The 18,549-nt window shown below is 41.6% G+C and overlaps 1 protein-coding gene across 1 annotated transcript in view; it reads right to left on the bottom strand.

The window, feature by feature from the left end:
• The window catches only part of CFAP69 (cilia and flagella associated protein 69), a 104,559-nt gene that overhangs the window by 55,338 nt on the left and 30,672 nt on the right, over positions 1–18,549 (bottom strand). Inside the window, exons 5-7 of the mRNA XM_082259192.1 lie at positions 14,532–14,608; positions 8,472–8,570; positions 6,000–6,152 (exon numbers count right to left, since the gene is read on the bottom strand). Of these exons, the coding sequence (XP_082115318.1) occupies positions 6,000–6,152; positions 8,472–8,570; positions 14,532–14,608 (329 nt within the window). The remainder of the gene's footprint in view (positions 1–5,999; positions 6,153–8,471; positions 8,571–14,531; positions 14,609–18,549) is intronic.

Raw genomic sequence — 18,549 nt, forward strand, 5'->3', positions numbered from 1 at the left:
GGTGAAGGGAGAAAGGCGGAGCGGCTTATGTAAACAAGCCGCCCGTCATTCTCCCTGGTGTAAAAATTAAGATCAGACGGTTCTACTATGTAGAACCGTTGATCTTTGTTTTTACACCAATAGCAATGTCCCTATACAGTTAGAATCATGCCCCTAGGACACACTTAACCCCTCCCTCTCCAATAAAGTTAACCCCTTCCCTGCCAGTGTCATTTTTGCAGTAACAGTGCATATGTATAGCACTGATTACTGCAGTAATGTCACTGGTAACCCCAAAAGTGTCAAAAATGTCAGTCAAGGGTCCGATCTGTCCGCCGCAATGTCGCAGTACCGGAAAAAAAAAAAAATCGCAGATCGATGCCATTACGCGTTAAAAAAAAAAAAACACCAAAAATGACAAAAATCTTTCCCTTTGTTAGTAAACGCGATAAATTTTGCGCAAACCAATCAAAATACGCTTTTTGCGATTTTTTTTACCAAACATATGTAGCATAAAACAAATTGGCCGAAAATGTTAAAAAATTTTGATTTTTACATTTTTTTTTGGGGAATTTCATATAAAAAAAATGTGAAAAATATTGTTATTTTTGCAAAATTGACGCTCTTTTTTTGTTTATAGCGCATGATCAAAAAATCACACAGGTGATCAAATACCACCAAAAGAAAGCTCTGTTTGTGGGAAAAAAAGGACGTCAAATTCGTTTAGGTACAACGTCGCACGACCGCGCAATTGTCCGTTAAAGTCACGCAGTAAAAAAATCGCAAAAAACCCCCTGGTCTTTTAGCAGCCAAATCCTCCGGGGCTTAAGTAGTTAACTAAGATGTTTTGTATATGCCAAAATACATGTAAATTTTGATTGTCTGCAGGTACAAAACGAATTTTAAAAAATCTGATAAGTTCTAGTCTTCCACACTCTACTCAACATTTTATATATACTGTATAAATTTGAGTAGAGTATTGAGCAGTATAGTAATGATATCACTAAATCTCCCAATAGCATGTTATGCCAGCTGCAGCAAGCAAGGCCAGCAAGTTGTTAGCATGCATTAAAAAAATGTTCTCAAGAGATAATACTATCATACTACCACTCTACAAATCTATGTTTTAGCCACATCTCGAATTCTGGTCACCAGTCCACAGGAAGGATGTACTGGAACGGGAAAGAGTCCAGAGAAGGACAACAAAGCGAATAAGGGGACTGGAGGAACTAAGTTATGAGGAACGACTACAAACATTAAAATTATTCTCCCTGGAGAAGAGTCACTTAAGAGGGAATATGATTGCAATTTTCAAATATCTAAATGGCGATTCTAGCAAAAGGATACATGTTTCAGTCTCAGGTCACTTCAGAAGACACGCGGCCACTCAATGAAGTTGGTCAAGAAACTGTTCAATCTTAAACTGCGTACGGGGTTCTTTATTGTTAGAGCAGTAAGGGTGTGGAACTCCCTTCCACTGTTAGTGGTGTCAGCAAAAAGTGTTGATATTTTCAAAAACTTTTAGATGTGCATTTTAGTAAACACAAAATACAGGAATATGGGAAATGGTAGGGACATAGTCACACACACTAACACAGGTTGAACTGAATGGACATAGTATGTACCTATGCAGATAAACAAAGTGATTGTAGGCACAGGAAAGCCAGGCACACTCACATTCCAGGGAGTGCTCTGCTGTTTTTTCAGAATTTCAAGACACAACATAGACTTTTTAGGATACTGCTTGGCACAATTAACATTTCTAAATATTTCCTATAATACAGCTAATCTTTATTCTTCAAGTTCAACTCCACTTTAAATACAACCCCAATTCCAAAAAAGTTGGGATGCTGTGTAAAATCTACATAAATCAGAATGCAATGATTTGCAAATCTCATAAATCCATGCTTTAATCACAATAGAAAAGAGAAAACATCAAACATTTAAAATGAGAAAATGTACCATATTAAGAAATAAATAAGGTCATTTTGAAATTAATAACAGCAACACATCTCAAAAAAGCTTGGACAGGGCAACAAAAAGCTGGCAGAGTAAGTGGTACTAACAAGGAAAATCTGAAAGAACATTTTGCAACTAATTGGGTTAATTGGCAACAGGCCAGTAACATGATTGGGTATAAAAAGAGCATCTTGGAGAGTCAGAGTGTCTCAGAAGTAAAGATGGGCTCCCCAATCTGTGAAAAGCTTTGTCACATAAGCTGCAGCCCATTTTTTTTTTTTAATGGCACCCATTTAAATTGGAGATAAAGTTGCAGCAACTTTGAAAAGGAGCCTGCACAACTTTGAAGCGACTTTGATCCACAGAGTGTAAAGTTGGATCAAAGTCACACTCAAAGTTGTATCAGTCGTGCTCCAATGTCACACTAGAAATTGTGCGACTTTGTGGTTGTGCTAGTGTGATTTGAGCCTCATCTCTGACCGAATAATTAGATCCTTTAAAATAATGGTTCATATCGAGCACATATGATAATGGCCACCAGATGTCACTCTCCCTCTTCTTACTAAAAACATCCAGAGTTCTTCTGCTTCTTATTGCCTCCCAAAGAAGTATATCAAAGCAGAAAAAAGTAATATCAATAGTGTAGAATTTAAACACACCAAAATTTTAAATATCTTTGGGTGGAAATAAGAAGAATTCTGGATGTTTGTAGTAAGAAGAGGGATGGTGACATCTGGTGGGCATTATTATATGTGCTCGATCTGACCCATTCATTTCGAAGGGTCAAATTATTCAGTCAGATTCTACTATAGTTTCTCGTGAAGGTCAATTTGCAAAGGAGGACATTTAAGAAAGTTTGTGGAGCGCAGGGAATATATTGTTTATGATTCTGTGATGGACATCACTGCATGGGCATGCAGCTATACTTATAAAAATCACTGTCTGTGAACACAGTTCGCTGTTCCATTCAAAAATGCAAGGTAAAGATATATTATACAAAGCAGAAACCATATCTGAACATGATCCAAAAATGCAGCCGTCTTCTCTGGGCCAAGGCTCATATAAAATGGTCTGTTGCAAAGTGGATGTAACGGAACCGCCGACCCACACTGTACTTGTGGTCTTCCATCAGTATACGGCTTCCTTGCAGTCATGAACATATATCCCAGATTTTCCTAGCCGCTCTCATACAAAGCTAGCCAACAACTTAGCTCATACAAGTTTTGGAACCTTCTCCTTTATTTAACAGTTTCACACTCAATTTATACACACATGAGCACATCCCCCTCCTGATCAAATTACTACACACAGGTCAGGGGTTGCCTGATTACATTATCCTATGCAGAAGAAAGTGTATACAGAAACAGAATTAACCTGAACTAATTATCTGGCCATCTGGACAGAACAATGTGAGGTCATTAACATTTAACAATGGGACAGGCAGACTTAACGCAATCCACACCCCAGCTCAATAGATAGACAATAGGACAAGACGGTCTGTCTATCTACTACATTGAAACACATGGAATACACATTTAGGTGTCACAGACTCCATGGCAACAGGCCACAGGTCTCACAGTGCAAGGTGGGATAAAATTTCCACATTTCTTGAGAGCCACCGTTGACAAATATCACTCTCCCATCTGAAGCCATCCAAACCATTCTCTCAGTGTCCCTCAAGTATCTGTCCCTCACTCCCAGTGACGGTGAACGCCATCACAGTGGAAAACTGTTCTGTGGTCAGACGAATCGAAATTTGACATTGTTTTTGGCAACCATGGGCACAGCGTCCTCCGGACTAAAGAGGAGAGGGACCTCCTGGCTTATTAACGCTCAGTTCAAAAGCGTGCATCGCTGATGGTATGGGGGGGGGGGCATTAATGCGTATGGAATGGACAGCTTACACATCTGGAAAGGCACCATCAGTGCTGAAAGATATGACAGGATGTAGAGCAACATATCCTGTTATATATGGTTGTTACTATATATTTAACTCAACATCCAAAAGATTCATCATATCCACTTGCTTTTTAATGTAACCAATTAAGCTTGTTTTTATAGTCACAAACATAAGTGTATTATCTAAGGGCTGTCATTCCTCTTTCCTGTCCTAACTTAATCCATTTTCTCTCCATTGTATTACATACCTTTGTCAGATAAATTCTTACTGTTGCGGGATTCTTCCTCTATTCATTATTTTTATTCATTTTATTGTGAACATTTTTCAATACTGTATTCTTATATAGTTTTTATTTTATTGATTTATATCCACCATGTAATTATCTGTTTTATCTTATGCATATCAACACAGTGACCCTTTGCGGTCTCCATGTGTTGCTATCCATTACAATGTTTTTTTTTTCTCTTAGAATTGTTATTGCTACATAAGTGTGCACAATCTCTACCTTTTACCTATAGTATACTCCCCAGTTCTTATTTTATTGTTTCTAATTAGTTTCTAATTAATGTATTTGAATCACTATATTTTACACATGTTGTCAATCCAAATGGTTTCTTGATAATGTACGGCTCAACATCCCCACCCCTGTTCTCCATAAAAGTGAACTCCCTAGTCCTTGGGACTTAGGGATGAAAAAGCATGCTCTGAAACGTGCTACCGTCCCCTCCTGATGTCATATCCAGCACGTGCATTCCACGCCGATCCCGGAAGTGCGGTGGCCATCTTGCTCTTGCATTCCATCTCTTCTGCTTTCCATCTCCCTCTGCAGCTTCTGGTTGGCTGAGCTGGTTTGGGCTGACAGTGACAGGAATTCAGCTGGATTCTGATTATTATGAGCATGGATTTTACAGACCGCTGGTAAGTCTTTTTAATCTTGTGTACTATTAAACTACTGATATACTGCACTTAGAAGCGCCTTCTCTGTTCTTTATTTCACGAAGGTAAACATGGCCTTGTTGACTCTATTGAGATGTATTGCTGCCATAAATTTCAAAATGACCTACCTTTTGTTATTTTGAAGAAATCACTGTTTATTCCTCTGTGCTGAGTTTGTCAAATGGGAGTGGTTTCATAATTCTCTGTCAGCTGTGGAAGCTGCAGAACTCTAATGGGGAAAGCTGCTGGGCCTGCATCCCTTTAGACGTGTTTCTATTGGGAGTATTTCACCAAAAATTAAATTTTTGTTGCAGGGGATGCCAGAAATCTGACTTATCTTAGGCAGACTTCTGGGAAAATTGGTGAGCCAATCACACAAGCAGGAAATGATGTTTCTGGGGTGTGGTCAGTATACATTCTGTGTACAGAACAGCTCCAGGTGGCCATATTGCATTGCATTTTCAGAAAATTACAACAGCTGCAGATTGAAAAGGAAAGGTCATTTTAATAACATTCGATTACAATATGATCTATGTCGCAATTGTATACGCTATATTGTTTTTTCTTTATTTGCTATTTTTTCCCCCACGAAAGTGGAGTTACCCTTTATACATTTGATGTGTTTTCTTTTTTCTACTGTTAATAAAATATGGGTTTATGAGATTTGCAAATGATTGCATTCTGTTTTATTTAGATTTTACACAGTCACAGCTTTTTTGGAATTGGGGCTGTAAGTTCCCTATCTTAACCACTGTATGTTATAGTAACTATAAGTGCAAGTGAGTATATGTTCAAATCACAGTAAGGCCTCTTGCACACGATACTCCTGTTTGAGCATCTACTTTTTCATCAGTTTTTTTTTGTATGTATTTGCGCGTATTGTCGCGCATATGTGTTTGTGCAATGTCGTGCGCATATTCACGCAAGTGCGCGGCAACGTATTCCCACGTTCTTGTTCTGCACATTTTGTAAATGGCCATTTGCGTACATTTGTGCGCAATCGTGCGTTTTTGCACGCGTTAGGCGTAAATTACTGACCAAAAATGCAGATTTTTCTATTTTGTTCTTACTGAAGAATGCACGGCGCTTGTTTATGTGCCTGTGTGCATAGGCACATTACAATTAATGGGCTGTATTTTAGCTCAGTAGAATAAAGCTGCAGTGTGCTAGAGGCCTTAAAGTAGGGTCATCACGAGTCACTGCGATTATATCACCTTATACGTACCAATGGAGTTTGAGAAAAGCTGTAGTACTTTCAGAAGTGCTATCTTCTCTTGCAGATGATTCTCAAGCAATGTCAGAGACAAAGCAAGGGTCTCCGCCATACCCCCCACTTCAGCCATCTGTATCTTGTAAGCTATGCTGGTTGGTTGAAAACCTGTGTAGAAAAATATGGGCACACAGAAAATAAATGTTCATTTTTTGTAGAAATCATCAAAAACATTAAATTAATGTCACAACATAGAATTCACAGGTTAGCACCAACAGCTGTTCTTCCTATAAAGAATATCTAAACTCAAAAACAAAAACGTAATATATTGCAGGCTTGTATACACTATAAGAAAATCGGTCTAAAGAACTTACGTACTATTTTCATATAGTGTGTACACAACTTTCTACAGCCAATTCCGCCCTTTTGAGCAAAAATTTTGGAATGGACAAACCCAAAAAAAAAAATAAAAATCAGAGCCCAAAGACTGCACACGATCAGAAACAACAAAAAAGCCTTTGTCCTACTAGAATTTTCGTACAAATTTTCTTTCACCAGTTCCGATTTGCTGTATAACGAGGAAAATCGGATGATCGATTGCACGATTTTCTTATAGTGTGTACCCCATTTTAGACATGGTAGCTGCATTCGTTTTATTATTTAAAGCATTGGTCCTCAACTCCGGTCCTCGAGGCCCACTAAGAGGCCAGGTTTGCAAGATAACTAAATTACATCACAGGTGATCTCATTTGCTGCTCAGTGATTGCAGTATTCTAGTCTGCATCTCCCCAAGGTAATACTTAAAGTCTGGCCGGTTAGTGGGCCCCGAGGACTGGGGTTGAGGACCACTGATTTAAAGTATAACTAAAGGCAAAAAAAAAATAATTTTAGTTTTGGATAGTGTGCAGAGCGATTAGAATGCTTGACAGTTTTTATTGCTGTTTGTGCCCCCGTTACGGGAAATCACCCTTTTTATTTGTACCATTATCACTGAAAGTGAAATTAAAAGTAAAACAAAATCCCAATATTTTGGTTGTCCCCAGAAAATAGAGGGGAAATCTTCCAATGGGGACACTAGTTCTGGTAACCTGGGGGTCCCAAGGAATTCCCTTAGTTTGCAGGGATTTCCTCTAACGTCCTATGGAACAGAAGGGGAAAGAGAAATCTCTGCAATGGGACACAGATGGCGAAAAAAATGTGATAGGGTTTATAACCCTCCCTTACTCTATCCAAAATTAAAAAAGTTTTGCCTATAGTTCTATTTTAAGGCTCACTATATTTTCTGCAAGTACAGAAAAATACCTCTTGATCTTGTCAGAAATCTTGTGTCCTTGCAATTTCCTGTGCACTGAACTGAAATCTCAAGCAGTGTTATCAGCTTTCTCAGTTGACTTCTCTAAACTACAAAACACATTCCTATGTAATGATTATAATGAAAGGGTGAGATGTTTGTAGTCCATGTGTGCAGGAGTTATATTCTCGCCGTCACCCGGTTCTGTTCCAGCATGCCCAAAGGCTCTAACTCCAAGAGAATTTTTGTTGCAGGACTTTAGTTTAGTCTTAAAGTGTTTGTTACCCCAACAAACAACTTCAAGCTACATAATGCTCAAGTATGAGTTTGGTCTAATGAGCGGTACATTTCAGCAGAAAACCCTGCGATTCCGTGCCGGTTCCCGCATCGCACCCAAATCGCACACTGGTTCACACTGAGCTCTGCGAACCGCTAGGGGTGTCAATGTAAAGTTAAAGCGGAGTTCCGCCTCCTCCTCCACCCCCTCCAAAAATGAAAAGTCAGTAGCTACACAAACTGTAGCTGCTGACTTTTAATATTAGGACACTTACCTGTCCTGGAGTCCAGCGATGTCGGCACCGCAGCCAATGTTTCCATTGGCTGTCGGGTTCTGCCGCCGCCATTGCCGGTAAGGGAACCCGGCAGTGAGGGTAGGTCCCTACTGCGCATGCGCGAAGCGCGCTGCGCATTCCCTTTTGGCTTGGCGGCGGGGGAATGAGGAGGGGGCCAAACTTCCGAGGGATGGGCGGCGCCATATCCCCGAAGTGGGGAAGGGTACCTGTCAAAAACAGGTACCCCCCCTGAAAGGTGCCAAATGTGGCACCGGAGGGGGGGAGGAAGCAAAAGAGCGGAAGTTCCACTTTTGGGTGGAACTCCACATTAATGAAACCCTTAGATTGGTTCGCAGAACCTAGTGCAAACTGTGAAATGGTGCAGGAATCGGATTGCATAGATGTGAACGCCCATGCGATCTGATTCCAGTGCGGACCATTTTGGTGCGAATACAATTTCAGCCATACACTTTGTAAGGCTAAAATCTCATTGCACAAACATTGCATGTGATCTGCACAGCAATGCGGTGCAATTCACATGCAATGTCTGGCATCGCATTAGTGTGAACTGGCCCTTAGTGAGCATTTCATTGAAAACATAGACCAGATCTGGTAATTGCATAAAGTGTGTTACAGCGAATGTACCGTCAGTCTGCTGTTTTGCCATGTCTGAGTTGTAAAAGTTGGCAATGGACTTGCAGATTTGTATCCTGAGTTGAGAACTTGGCACCCTCATCAGGCAGCCTACAAGACAGAAACCATTTTAGCACAGTTATTACAAGCAGCACACTCCTAGAGGTTGAATTAAAATGAACCGGCAAGGACACAAATATAGAACCAGCGCATATTTATTTTTAAATTGACCTTTATACCACACTTCCAGGTGTTCAGAAAAGCACAATCATAATTTATTATCTTTGGAAAGAAAAAATCTAGGTTGTACATGGCTAGGGACACCAGAGTTTTCAAATGTACCTCATTTTGTATGTTTATATGGCATACCATTTTATGATTTTTTTTAAAAAAGAACTTATTGAAGTATACTGTTACTGCATTATATTGTGATGTTATATTTTGGCAAATACTTTTTACCGATAGCACATTCGCGGTAGTTTATAAGTATTTTTGGGTGTAGAGCAGCAGGGCTGGAGCAAGGATTTTTGCCGCCCTAGGCAAAGTAAAAATTGCCGCCCCCCATATGCTCTCCCACCTCCCATCCCAAGTTGCTGAAGGGGTTAAAACCCCTTCAGTGACTTACCGCGCCACTGGGTCAGGCTCCGCCTACTCTCCTCCCCGCCAACGTCAGCCAGCAAGGGAGACCTAATGCGCATGCGCGGCAATGGCCGCGCACGCGCATTAGACTTCCCCATAGCAAAGCATTTTTCAAAGCTTTCCTATGGGGATTTCGGCGATGCTGTGGCTTGCTGTAGCGCTCATGCGGCACAGCATGAGGCGTACCGCGTCGGCCGGTGGGCGGTCCATTACTGATTCCGGGTGCAGGATGTCGGCGCCCCCTGCTAATTTGCGCCCTAGGCGACTTACAGGTAGCGCCGGCCCTGTAGAGCAGTAATCGTGGACATACAATCTTCCTTGGTAAAAGATCACCGACCTATCTTTACCAGTCAGACATTTTAAACATTTAAAAGTCCTGCTGTATCAGGGGTCTGCTGTTACTTTTATTAGTTAGAAACCCTTCTGCCCAGGCTAACCATACACTTTACAGCGTGGATGGAAGAATCTACCTCGCCAACTTTTGTATTCTAAAAGCCGCTGTTTCTGCAGCTGTCAAAAAACCCAAACAGTGACAACATCTAAATGGCTACGGTCACTGGCCATAAATTTTCTGCCCGTTTTTTTCAATTTTCCAGACGAATTTGTCTCCAGGGCAATCCATGGCTTGAATTTCAGCCAGATTAGCAGAAATTAATGCTAGTCATACACTCGTCGAAAAATCGTTTGAACGTGTTTTCGAAAAACGAACACATGGTCGTGAGAGCAAACGATAATAATACCGAATGTCGAATGATAACTCTTATTCATTTTTTTTTGCTTCTGGGTCACATATGTGCAGTGCCAACAGTCTTATTTTTAACGGGAGAGAAACAAATTTAATCTTTCAATTTATCGTCCATTCAGCAAAAGTTTTTCAAACGTTTCCTTAAATTTTTTGGCTCAAAAACATCACAATCGATTTTCGATTTGTGCCCATTAACTGGACAAATAACTAATGAATTGTCTAAATGACAGATTTTTTTAAAGATCTTTCGTCTAGTGTATGGGCACTATTAGGCTGTGTATGGCCAGCATAACCCTCTGATTTAGCTTCACTTTGTTACTGGGGTCTGATGTCCCTGACTTTTGGACTGAGGCTCATATTGCACTGGTGGTTTTGCTGCCGTGGCAGAATTATGGAGTTGCCACTCTCACTTTTGTCTTACCCTTGCTGGCTGAAATGCTGCTGAATCTCTCTAGTAACAGCAGAGGAAGAGCTCACCGGTTCTGGCAGCAAAGGGAGCAACACCATAGGAGTAGGCCTAAATGCTTAGCAACATCTGTACACTGGGAGCACACAAGTGGCCATTAAAGGCATACTTTAGTGAAACTAATTTAGAGAGGCATAAGGAGATTACTTTCTTTGGCTAATAACCATGACAAGAAGACTTTAAAAAGGGTATAAATGATTGATAGGATCACTTTAAAGGCTTTTTTTTTTGTTAAAAAAGAGGTTATACTTAACTGCTCTGTGGAACAATACTGGACAGAGTGGTCCCTTACTTTCACTTAAAAAATCCCCCATCGGGTGCTCTCCACTGCTCCTTTATCCTTCAGGTGCCTCCTCAGCAAACTGGGTGCTAAGGAGGCACCTGTGTGCTTCAACTCCTGAGCTGAGCTATGTGTGTCCATAGACTCACACAGCATCTGTAAACCACACCCCCACTCCCTTTTTACAGGAGTTTGATTTACAGCAGCAGGAGCCTATGGCTCCCGCTCAGAGATGTATAGTAACTAAGTAGAACTACTTCACTACTGTACTTAAGTACCGAAAGGCGGTATCTGTACTTTCCTAGAGTAGAATTTTTTTCTCCTACTTCCACTTTTACTTCACTACATTTATTCGATGATTTCAATACTTCTACTCCGATATTTTTTTTTTTGTGCTGCATAGTTACTTGTTACAATTATAAAAATTACCACTGCCAGAACAGTAGATGGCAGGTCTCATGAAGCTCAAAACATGTGTATGATCAGCGTATACGAAAATAAATGCTACTGTATGTATAAATAAAAGCTGCATTTGAAATAATAAAAAACAATATGATGTTCAAACTTTTGACTTCTTTCTTTAATAACTACATAACACAGTACTTGTACTTTTACTTTCAGTACTTGAGTAGCAAAATTTTTAAAAAAACTACTTGCAATACTTAAGTACAAAAAATGTTGAATACTTTAGAACTTCTACTCAAGTCACTTTTTGATCGAGCACTTGTACTTTTACTCAAGTATGGGTTTCGAGTACTTTATACAACTCTGCTCCCGCTACTCACAGTCTCTCACGTGAGACCAGGAACTGAGATAAGCGTTGCTGTTCCCAGGAACAGTGCTTGAGCAGTGACAGTTGTCAGGGTCAAGGCTCCGTGTCTGAATGGACACAGGGAGCCGTGACTCGGCTTAGATGCCCCCATAGCAATGCTTGCTGTGGGGGTACTAAACAGGAGGCAGGGGTCAGGAACACAGAAGAGAGACCCAAGCAGAGGAGGATCCGAGCCACTCACAGAGCAAAAAACGAGACTTTACAATCACTTTAAGCAGGGATGGGCTCCTTCCAGGCTTATCTGTCCCCTACATATCCATTATAAATGCATGTGCTTCCATTGTGGAGAGTTACAGAAGTCTGGGACTGCAGAAAAAAGGGTGCCTTGGTGGGGCATGCAGCTTACGCATGTATTTGCAAATGTGTGCAACTAAACCCCTGTTCTTAACGCATATTGTTAGACTGGTCAATTCAGTTGGTTGCTGGCTGGTAAGTCTGAGCTTGGAAATCTCTTTGTATTTGTATGACATTCATCACCCATCCAGTGCTCTTTGCTGCAAAGACCAGTTATAGGTGGGGGCAGTGGCCACTTGTTTGTATGTTTATCACTCCTCACTGGCTCAGAGGCAGCAGCGGGAGCCATTGGCTCCTACTGCTGTCAATCACAGCCAGTGAGGAGTGATGCGGCAGGGCCAAGCTGCACTGTGTGTCTCAATGGACACAGAGCGTGGTGCGGGAGCGAGCCTGCATGAGTGCCCCAATAAGTAGTTGCTTGCTATGGGGCCACTCAGCAGGGGGGAGGGGCTAGGATCGCCAGTGGGAGACCAGAGAAAAGGCGGATTGTTCGGCTCTGTGCAAACCATTGCACAGAGCAGGTAAGCATACCATATTCATTATTTATTAAAAAAAAAAAACTTTAAAGAACTTTTACCTAAAAATAAAAAAATCTAGTCCTCCTTCTTTGCTCCCCCCAATCCATCCTATAATCCTTAGTAGACTTCAGATCAGCTGGCAACCCCTTCCTGAACACACTGTAATATATATTTCTTTATACTGTATATACAACCCTTGGCAAAAAATATGGAATCACCACTGCTGGAAAAATTTAATTTAACTGTTTAATTGTGTAGAAAAAAAAAAGTAATCACAAACTTGCCTCAAAACTATTTTCATTTTACATTCCAACCTTCTGGCTTTAAGAAACACTTAAAAAAGAAAGAAAACTGTAGTCAATTGCAACTGTTTTTGCAGATAAAGTAGAGGAAAAAAATTACGGAATCACTCAATTCTGAGGAAAATATTATGGAATCATAAAAAGAAAAAAGGAAATACACTACAGTACATCACTAGCACTTTGTTGCACCACCTCTGGCATTTATAACAGCTTGAATTCTCTGAGGCATGGATTTAACTAATCGACAAACAGTATTCTTCATTCATTCGGCTCCAACTTTCTCTAATTGCAGTTGCCAGATCAGCTTTGCAGGTTAGAGCCTTGTCATGGACCATTATTTTAAATTTCAACCATAGATTTTAAAATGGATTGAGGCCCCGACTATTTGCAGGCCATGCCACTGACATTATTTGTCTTTCTTGAAGGAAAGTTTTCACGGCTTTCGCTCTATGGCAAGATGTATTATCATCCAGAAAAATGATGTCATCGTCACCAAACATCCTTTCAATTGATGGAAAAGGAAAAGTGTCCAAAATCAATATATAAATGTATGTTTATTGAAGATTTAATGACGGTCTTCTCCCCCGTACCTTTACCTGACACGCAACCCCATATCATCAGTGAATGTGGAAATTTGCACGTTTTCTTCAGGCAGTTGTCTTCATACATTTCATTGGAATGGCACCAAACAAAAGTTGCAGCATCATCACCCTGCCCAATGCAGATTTGTGATTCATCACGGAATATCACTTTCATCCACAGTCCATGATTGCTTTTCTTTAGCCCGCTGTAACCTTGTTTTTTTCTGTTTAGGTGTGAATGATGATTTTCGTTTGGCTTTTCTGTATGTGAATCCCATTTTCTCTAGGCGATGTCTTAGGCTCCATTCACACCTGGGCGTTTTTGAGTGTTTTTCAGCTCCAAAAACGCTCAAAAAAACGTTCCAAAACGCCAAACAAGTAAAACCCCATTCATTTAAATGGCCCCTGTTCACATCTGAGCTTTTTGCAAAACGCCTGTAGCTGAAAAAAGTACGAGCTTCTTTTTGGGCTGATTACCGGCGTTTTTGATAGATGTCAATGCGTGCCTCCAAAAACGCCTGAAAATCGCGGTTTAAAAAATGCTCAAGTGTGAATGCAGTCTTACAGTTCAGTCACAGACATTGACTCCAGTTTCTGAATATTTGTTCCTCATTTGTTTTGTTGTGCATTTTCTGTTTTTAAGGCATATTGCTTCATTTTTTCGATCTTGATGCTTTGATGTCTTCCTTGGTCTACCAGTACACTTCCCTTTAACAACTTTCCCATTTGATTTGTACCTGGTCCAGATTTTAGACACAGCTGACTGGGAACAACCAACATCTTCTGCAAAACATTCCGTGATGATTTACCTTCTTGAAGAAGTTTTATAATCCTCTCCTTTGTTTCAACTGTCATCTCTCGTGTTGGAGCCATGATTCGTGTCAAGCACTCCTTTTTAACTGCAGACTAATTAGCAGATGGAATCTGCTGCAGATGTTTGTTTTAGAACTTCAGAGTACATGGTGATTCCATAATATTTTCCTCAGAATTGAGTGATTCCATATTTGTTTCCTCTGCTTGATCTGCAAAAACAGTTGCAATTGACTACAGTTTTCTTTCTTTTTTTATTTTTTTAAGTGTTTTTTGAGGTCAGAAGGTTGGAATGTTAAATGAAAATAGTTTTGAGGCATGTCTGTGATTAGTTTTTTTTCTACACATTTAAACATTTAAATGAACATTTTCCAAGAGTGGTGATTCCATACTTTTTGCCAGGGGTTGTATAGGTAAGACCAATGATATGAAAATAATAATAATCATATAACCGTTGAACATAATTAAAATACAACTGATGAAAGGTATCATACTTTCAATGAAAATAAAAATAATACACAAAAAAATATACATTTGCTATTTTAGGATATGATTGCAGCTTCTTGAGCGCCAAGGTTTGTGTGATGCCTCCTCAAGCCACTTACCCAACTGAGAAAATGAATCTGCAACATCCTGCGCATACGAGGCTTCATCTGACATCCTCTCTTTTAGAAATGGAATGCTGAAAATACAACAGACAACGAGACCAAATTGTAAACATACCATAGATTCATCAACATCACCTAAAGCAAGGGTGTCAAACTCAATTTAATCGAGGGCCGCATCAGCAATATGATTGCCGACAAAAGGGCTGGGTGAATCTGTAAGACTAGATGTCCAGAGCATCCCCTACCCTTACATAAGACGTCAGGAGCTTCCCAACCATCAGAAGTTGAGTCCCCCACCCTCCGTTAAATTACAGTGCATCACCCTTACCTTGTGCTGCTGCTGGGAAGAAGCTGGAGGCATTGCTGGAAAGCAGAAAGCACAGGGTCTGGAAGAAGGCTGGATCTCTCCTGCAGCTGCAGAAGTGTGAGGGCCACATAAAATGGCCCGGAGGGCCGGATTTGACCCACGGGCCTTGTGTTTGACACATGTGACCTAAAGCAACGTTACTTTAAGTCTTGCACAATTCCACGGGTTCTTCTCCTGGACTGAAATCACTTACTTTGCACTTCACTACACACAGTGAGCTTCTCACAATGTAAATTAGAATCTGCAGCAAGTCAGATAGCGCCCTCTGCAGGGCTATACAGCAGGGATGATCGAATCTCCATGCTGCAGCTATTGCATTTCGATAGTCGGTGCCACCAACTGTCAAAATACTCAAACAGTGGCTGGATGTAATTGGATGCAGATGCTGTTCAGCTGTCAATTTTCCACCTGGCTCTCTAAAAGGATGCTGGGTGGGAGGTGGTCTACGGGCCACCCACTGAGCAAATTTTGGACAGCTCAGAAACTGGATGAAACTCGCTCCTTGTATGGCCATATTTAAAAAAGGCTGATTTTAGCATTGTACGGTACAGCAGTTATAAGTACTATAGCAAATATTTAGCTTTCAGTCCATAATTGCTGTCCCACATTAACAGCCATTTCACAGATTTTACTAGTTTTTCTGGGGTGGGGGACACCCTTATAACCTTTGGATCATTACAGCTGTATTTTTCCAGGGACCTGTTACTGTAAACAGGTAGCCGGTGGTGTGTTCCTGTGGGTCACTGAGCTCTGATTTCTCCCGGGACAATAGTTGGCAACTCTCAGCTGGTCAGTATTAAACATAAAGGCCATTCCCCCTAGGACTACATTCTAAAAACAATAAACGCAGCATGCAATGTTCTGCATGTTTATGTCTGGTGTTCCTTTATTTGTGACGTCTTTATTGGAATTGAAGGGTGTGGTCATCACCTTGTTCTACAGTCTCAATACTGGACATATCCTGCTCATATAAAATGCTAAAAATGAAAGCTCTACACTGCTGCCTCCTGCTGGTTGGATGTGATATTGTGTTATTTACACAAATTCAACAGTTCATGTCTTCTTTCTTAGCCTGCAAGCTAAACAGGAGGAATCTAGACATTTATGGCTATCTGGGTTGGGCTTTTTGCCTGGTTCAACATATTTGATTTTTTCTCCCTGTGTCTGCTCATATTTGAAGATGCAGTCCTTAAAGGTCTGTATTGACTTCCCTTTATTTCCATGTACATTTTTGTGTGCACAACAAATAAACAATGTTAAACATTTATATTCTTATGTAATTTAGTTAAATAAAAGGACCCAATTTATTATTTTGTTATATTTTGTTATATTCAAATTCATCCTATATTAGTGCTGCATTATAACTGCACTATGCAAAATATTTGGATGGAGTTACCCCTTAAAGTAGACCTATAAGCAAAATAAAGAACTGACATATGGATGCAGTCTGTCACCCGCATTAACACAGCAGTTTTTCAAAGTCCCCCTGTGACATAGTTTATTTTTTGACTTCCTGTAATGGGGTGACAACGCTGTTTGTTGCACAGTGAAATCGCACAGCAGCAATGACATCCTGTGGACAAGGGAATCTTAGATGGACATGCAGTTTTAGATGGGCTTTAAATAAGAGTCAAATATAATAAAGCAATAGTAAACTCTCTTAAAAAAAAAAAAAAAAAAAAAAATGGTCCTCCTGCAGGTTAATGTCATAATGTGCTAAAATGCACCACATACTAGCACATTATGACAGACTCCAGAGGTCCATCCGTGAGCACAAATAGTAAGTCTGACTTCCTGAAAGACTCTGTAGCTGCCAGGTACACCCTAATTTCCCAGACCACATCCAAGGCATGCAAAGCAATTTCCTTTGGATGTTTAGGCCTGGGACACAGGGAAGGCAACACAATGTCTTCATTCAAATGAAAAATCAGAGACAACCTTTGGAAGGAATGATGGATAGAGGCAAAGAACCACCTTATCTCTGTGAATCACCAGGTAGGGTGAACGAAAGGATAATGCCGCCAGTTCCAACACCCTGTGCGCAAAAATGATAGCCACCAAAAAGGCCACCTTCTAGGACAACGTAAGCAGGGGAATCTCCCGAAGATTCTCAAAGGAAGGCTTCTGGAGGGCTGAAAGCACCAAATTGAGGTCCACAGGCGGCAATGGAGACAGCACTGGAGAAACCAAAATGTCGGACACCCTGAAGAAAGGTACGCACCAGAGAGTGTGTTGCCAAAGGTCATTGGAAGAAGACCGCCAAAGTCGATACCTTGCCCTTGATGGTACTCAAGGCCAATTTCTGTCCAGCCCCCCTGCCTTGGTCCTGTGTAGAAGTCTTGGTAGAAGCTTGAGAGGAGAGAAGGGGTAAATCAGACAATACTGATTCCACGGGGCCACTAGCGCGTCTGTGGGGTCCGCCAGAGGATCCGGTGACCGAGCCACAAACCTCTGCACCTTTCTGTTGAGCCGAGACGCCACCGGATCCACCTCGGGGATGCCCCACCGGAGACACTGATGAAACACCTCCGAATGAAAGGACCACTACCCTAGGTCAATGCCTGCCGACTGAGGTAATCCACCTGCCAGTTTTCCAACCTCGGGAATGTGTACGGCTGAGAGGGCTGGAACGAACCGTTCTGCCCACCTTAGAATGCCGGCTACCTCCAGAGCAGCCAGGACACTGTTTGTGCCCCCTTGGTGAGTGACATAAGCCACAACCATGGCATTGTCCGATTTAATGCGCACTGGACATCCTTGAAGACGATCCGCCCAATGGTCCAGGCACAGTCTGATCGCTCGGAGTTCCAAGACATTGATCAGTAGTCTGGACTCTTCCAGTGTCCAGATCACCTGAGCAGAATGCTTGCCGAGGACGCCTCCTCAGCCGGACAGACTGGCATCCATGGTGTCCACTGTCTAATACAAGGGGAGGAACGATTTGCCCAGGCGAAGCGCCGGAGAACAAACCCACCCATACCAGGGACTCCTTTGCTCCCCAACTCAGCCGGATCTGATTGTCCAAAGACTGCGGAGTCTTGTCCCATTTGGCCAAAATCTCCCTTTGCAGGGACCTCGTATGGAACTGTGCAAAGGGAACCGCCTCGAATGTAGACACTATCAGGTCCAGCACCTGCATGCAAGTCCAGAGGGATGACCACTGCTGGACAGCAGGAGACTAATTGCAGCCTGCAATTTCTGGAGTTTGTCCAGAGGAAGGAGCACTCTGGCTAAGGCCGAGTCCAGAGTCAGACCCAGATAGTCCAGCTTTGTGGACGGAACCAGCGCAGACTTCTGAAAATTCAGAATCCAGCCGAACTCCTGCAGAGTTTGTATTGTGATCTCCAGGTTTTCCACCAGAGCAGTAGGATACTCCGCTCGCAGAAGGAGATCGTCCAAGTGGCCCAGCACCGTGATCCCCCTTTGGCGTAGCAAAGCTAGCACCTGGGCTAAAACTTTTGTGAAGACCCGAGGAGCGGAGGTGAGAGCAAAGGGTAACGCTACAAACTAAAAATGCTCCTCTCCCACGGCAAAACTGAGAAAACGCTGGTGACTGGCACATATTGGAACGTGCAGGTAGGCATCCTTGATGTTGATCGAAGCAAGGAAATCCCCCCTGACGCAGGGATGCCACCACCGTGTGAATAG

The sequence above is a fragment of the Pelophylax lessonae genome (genome assembly GCF_965119305.1).
Source record: "Pelophylax lessonae genome assembly, chromosome: 5".
Classification (NCBI taxonomy): Eukaryota; Metazoa; Chordata; class Amphibia; order Anura; family Ranidae; genus Pelophylax; species Pelophylax lessonae.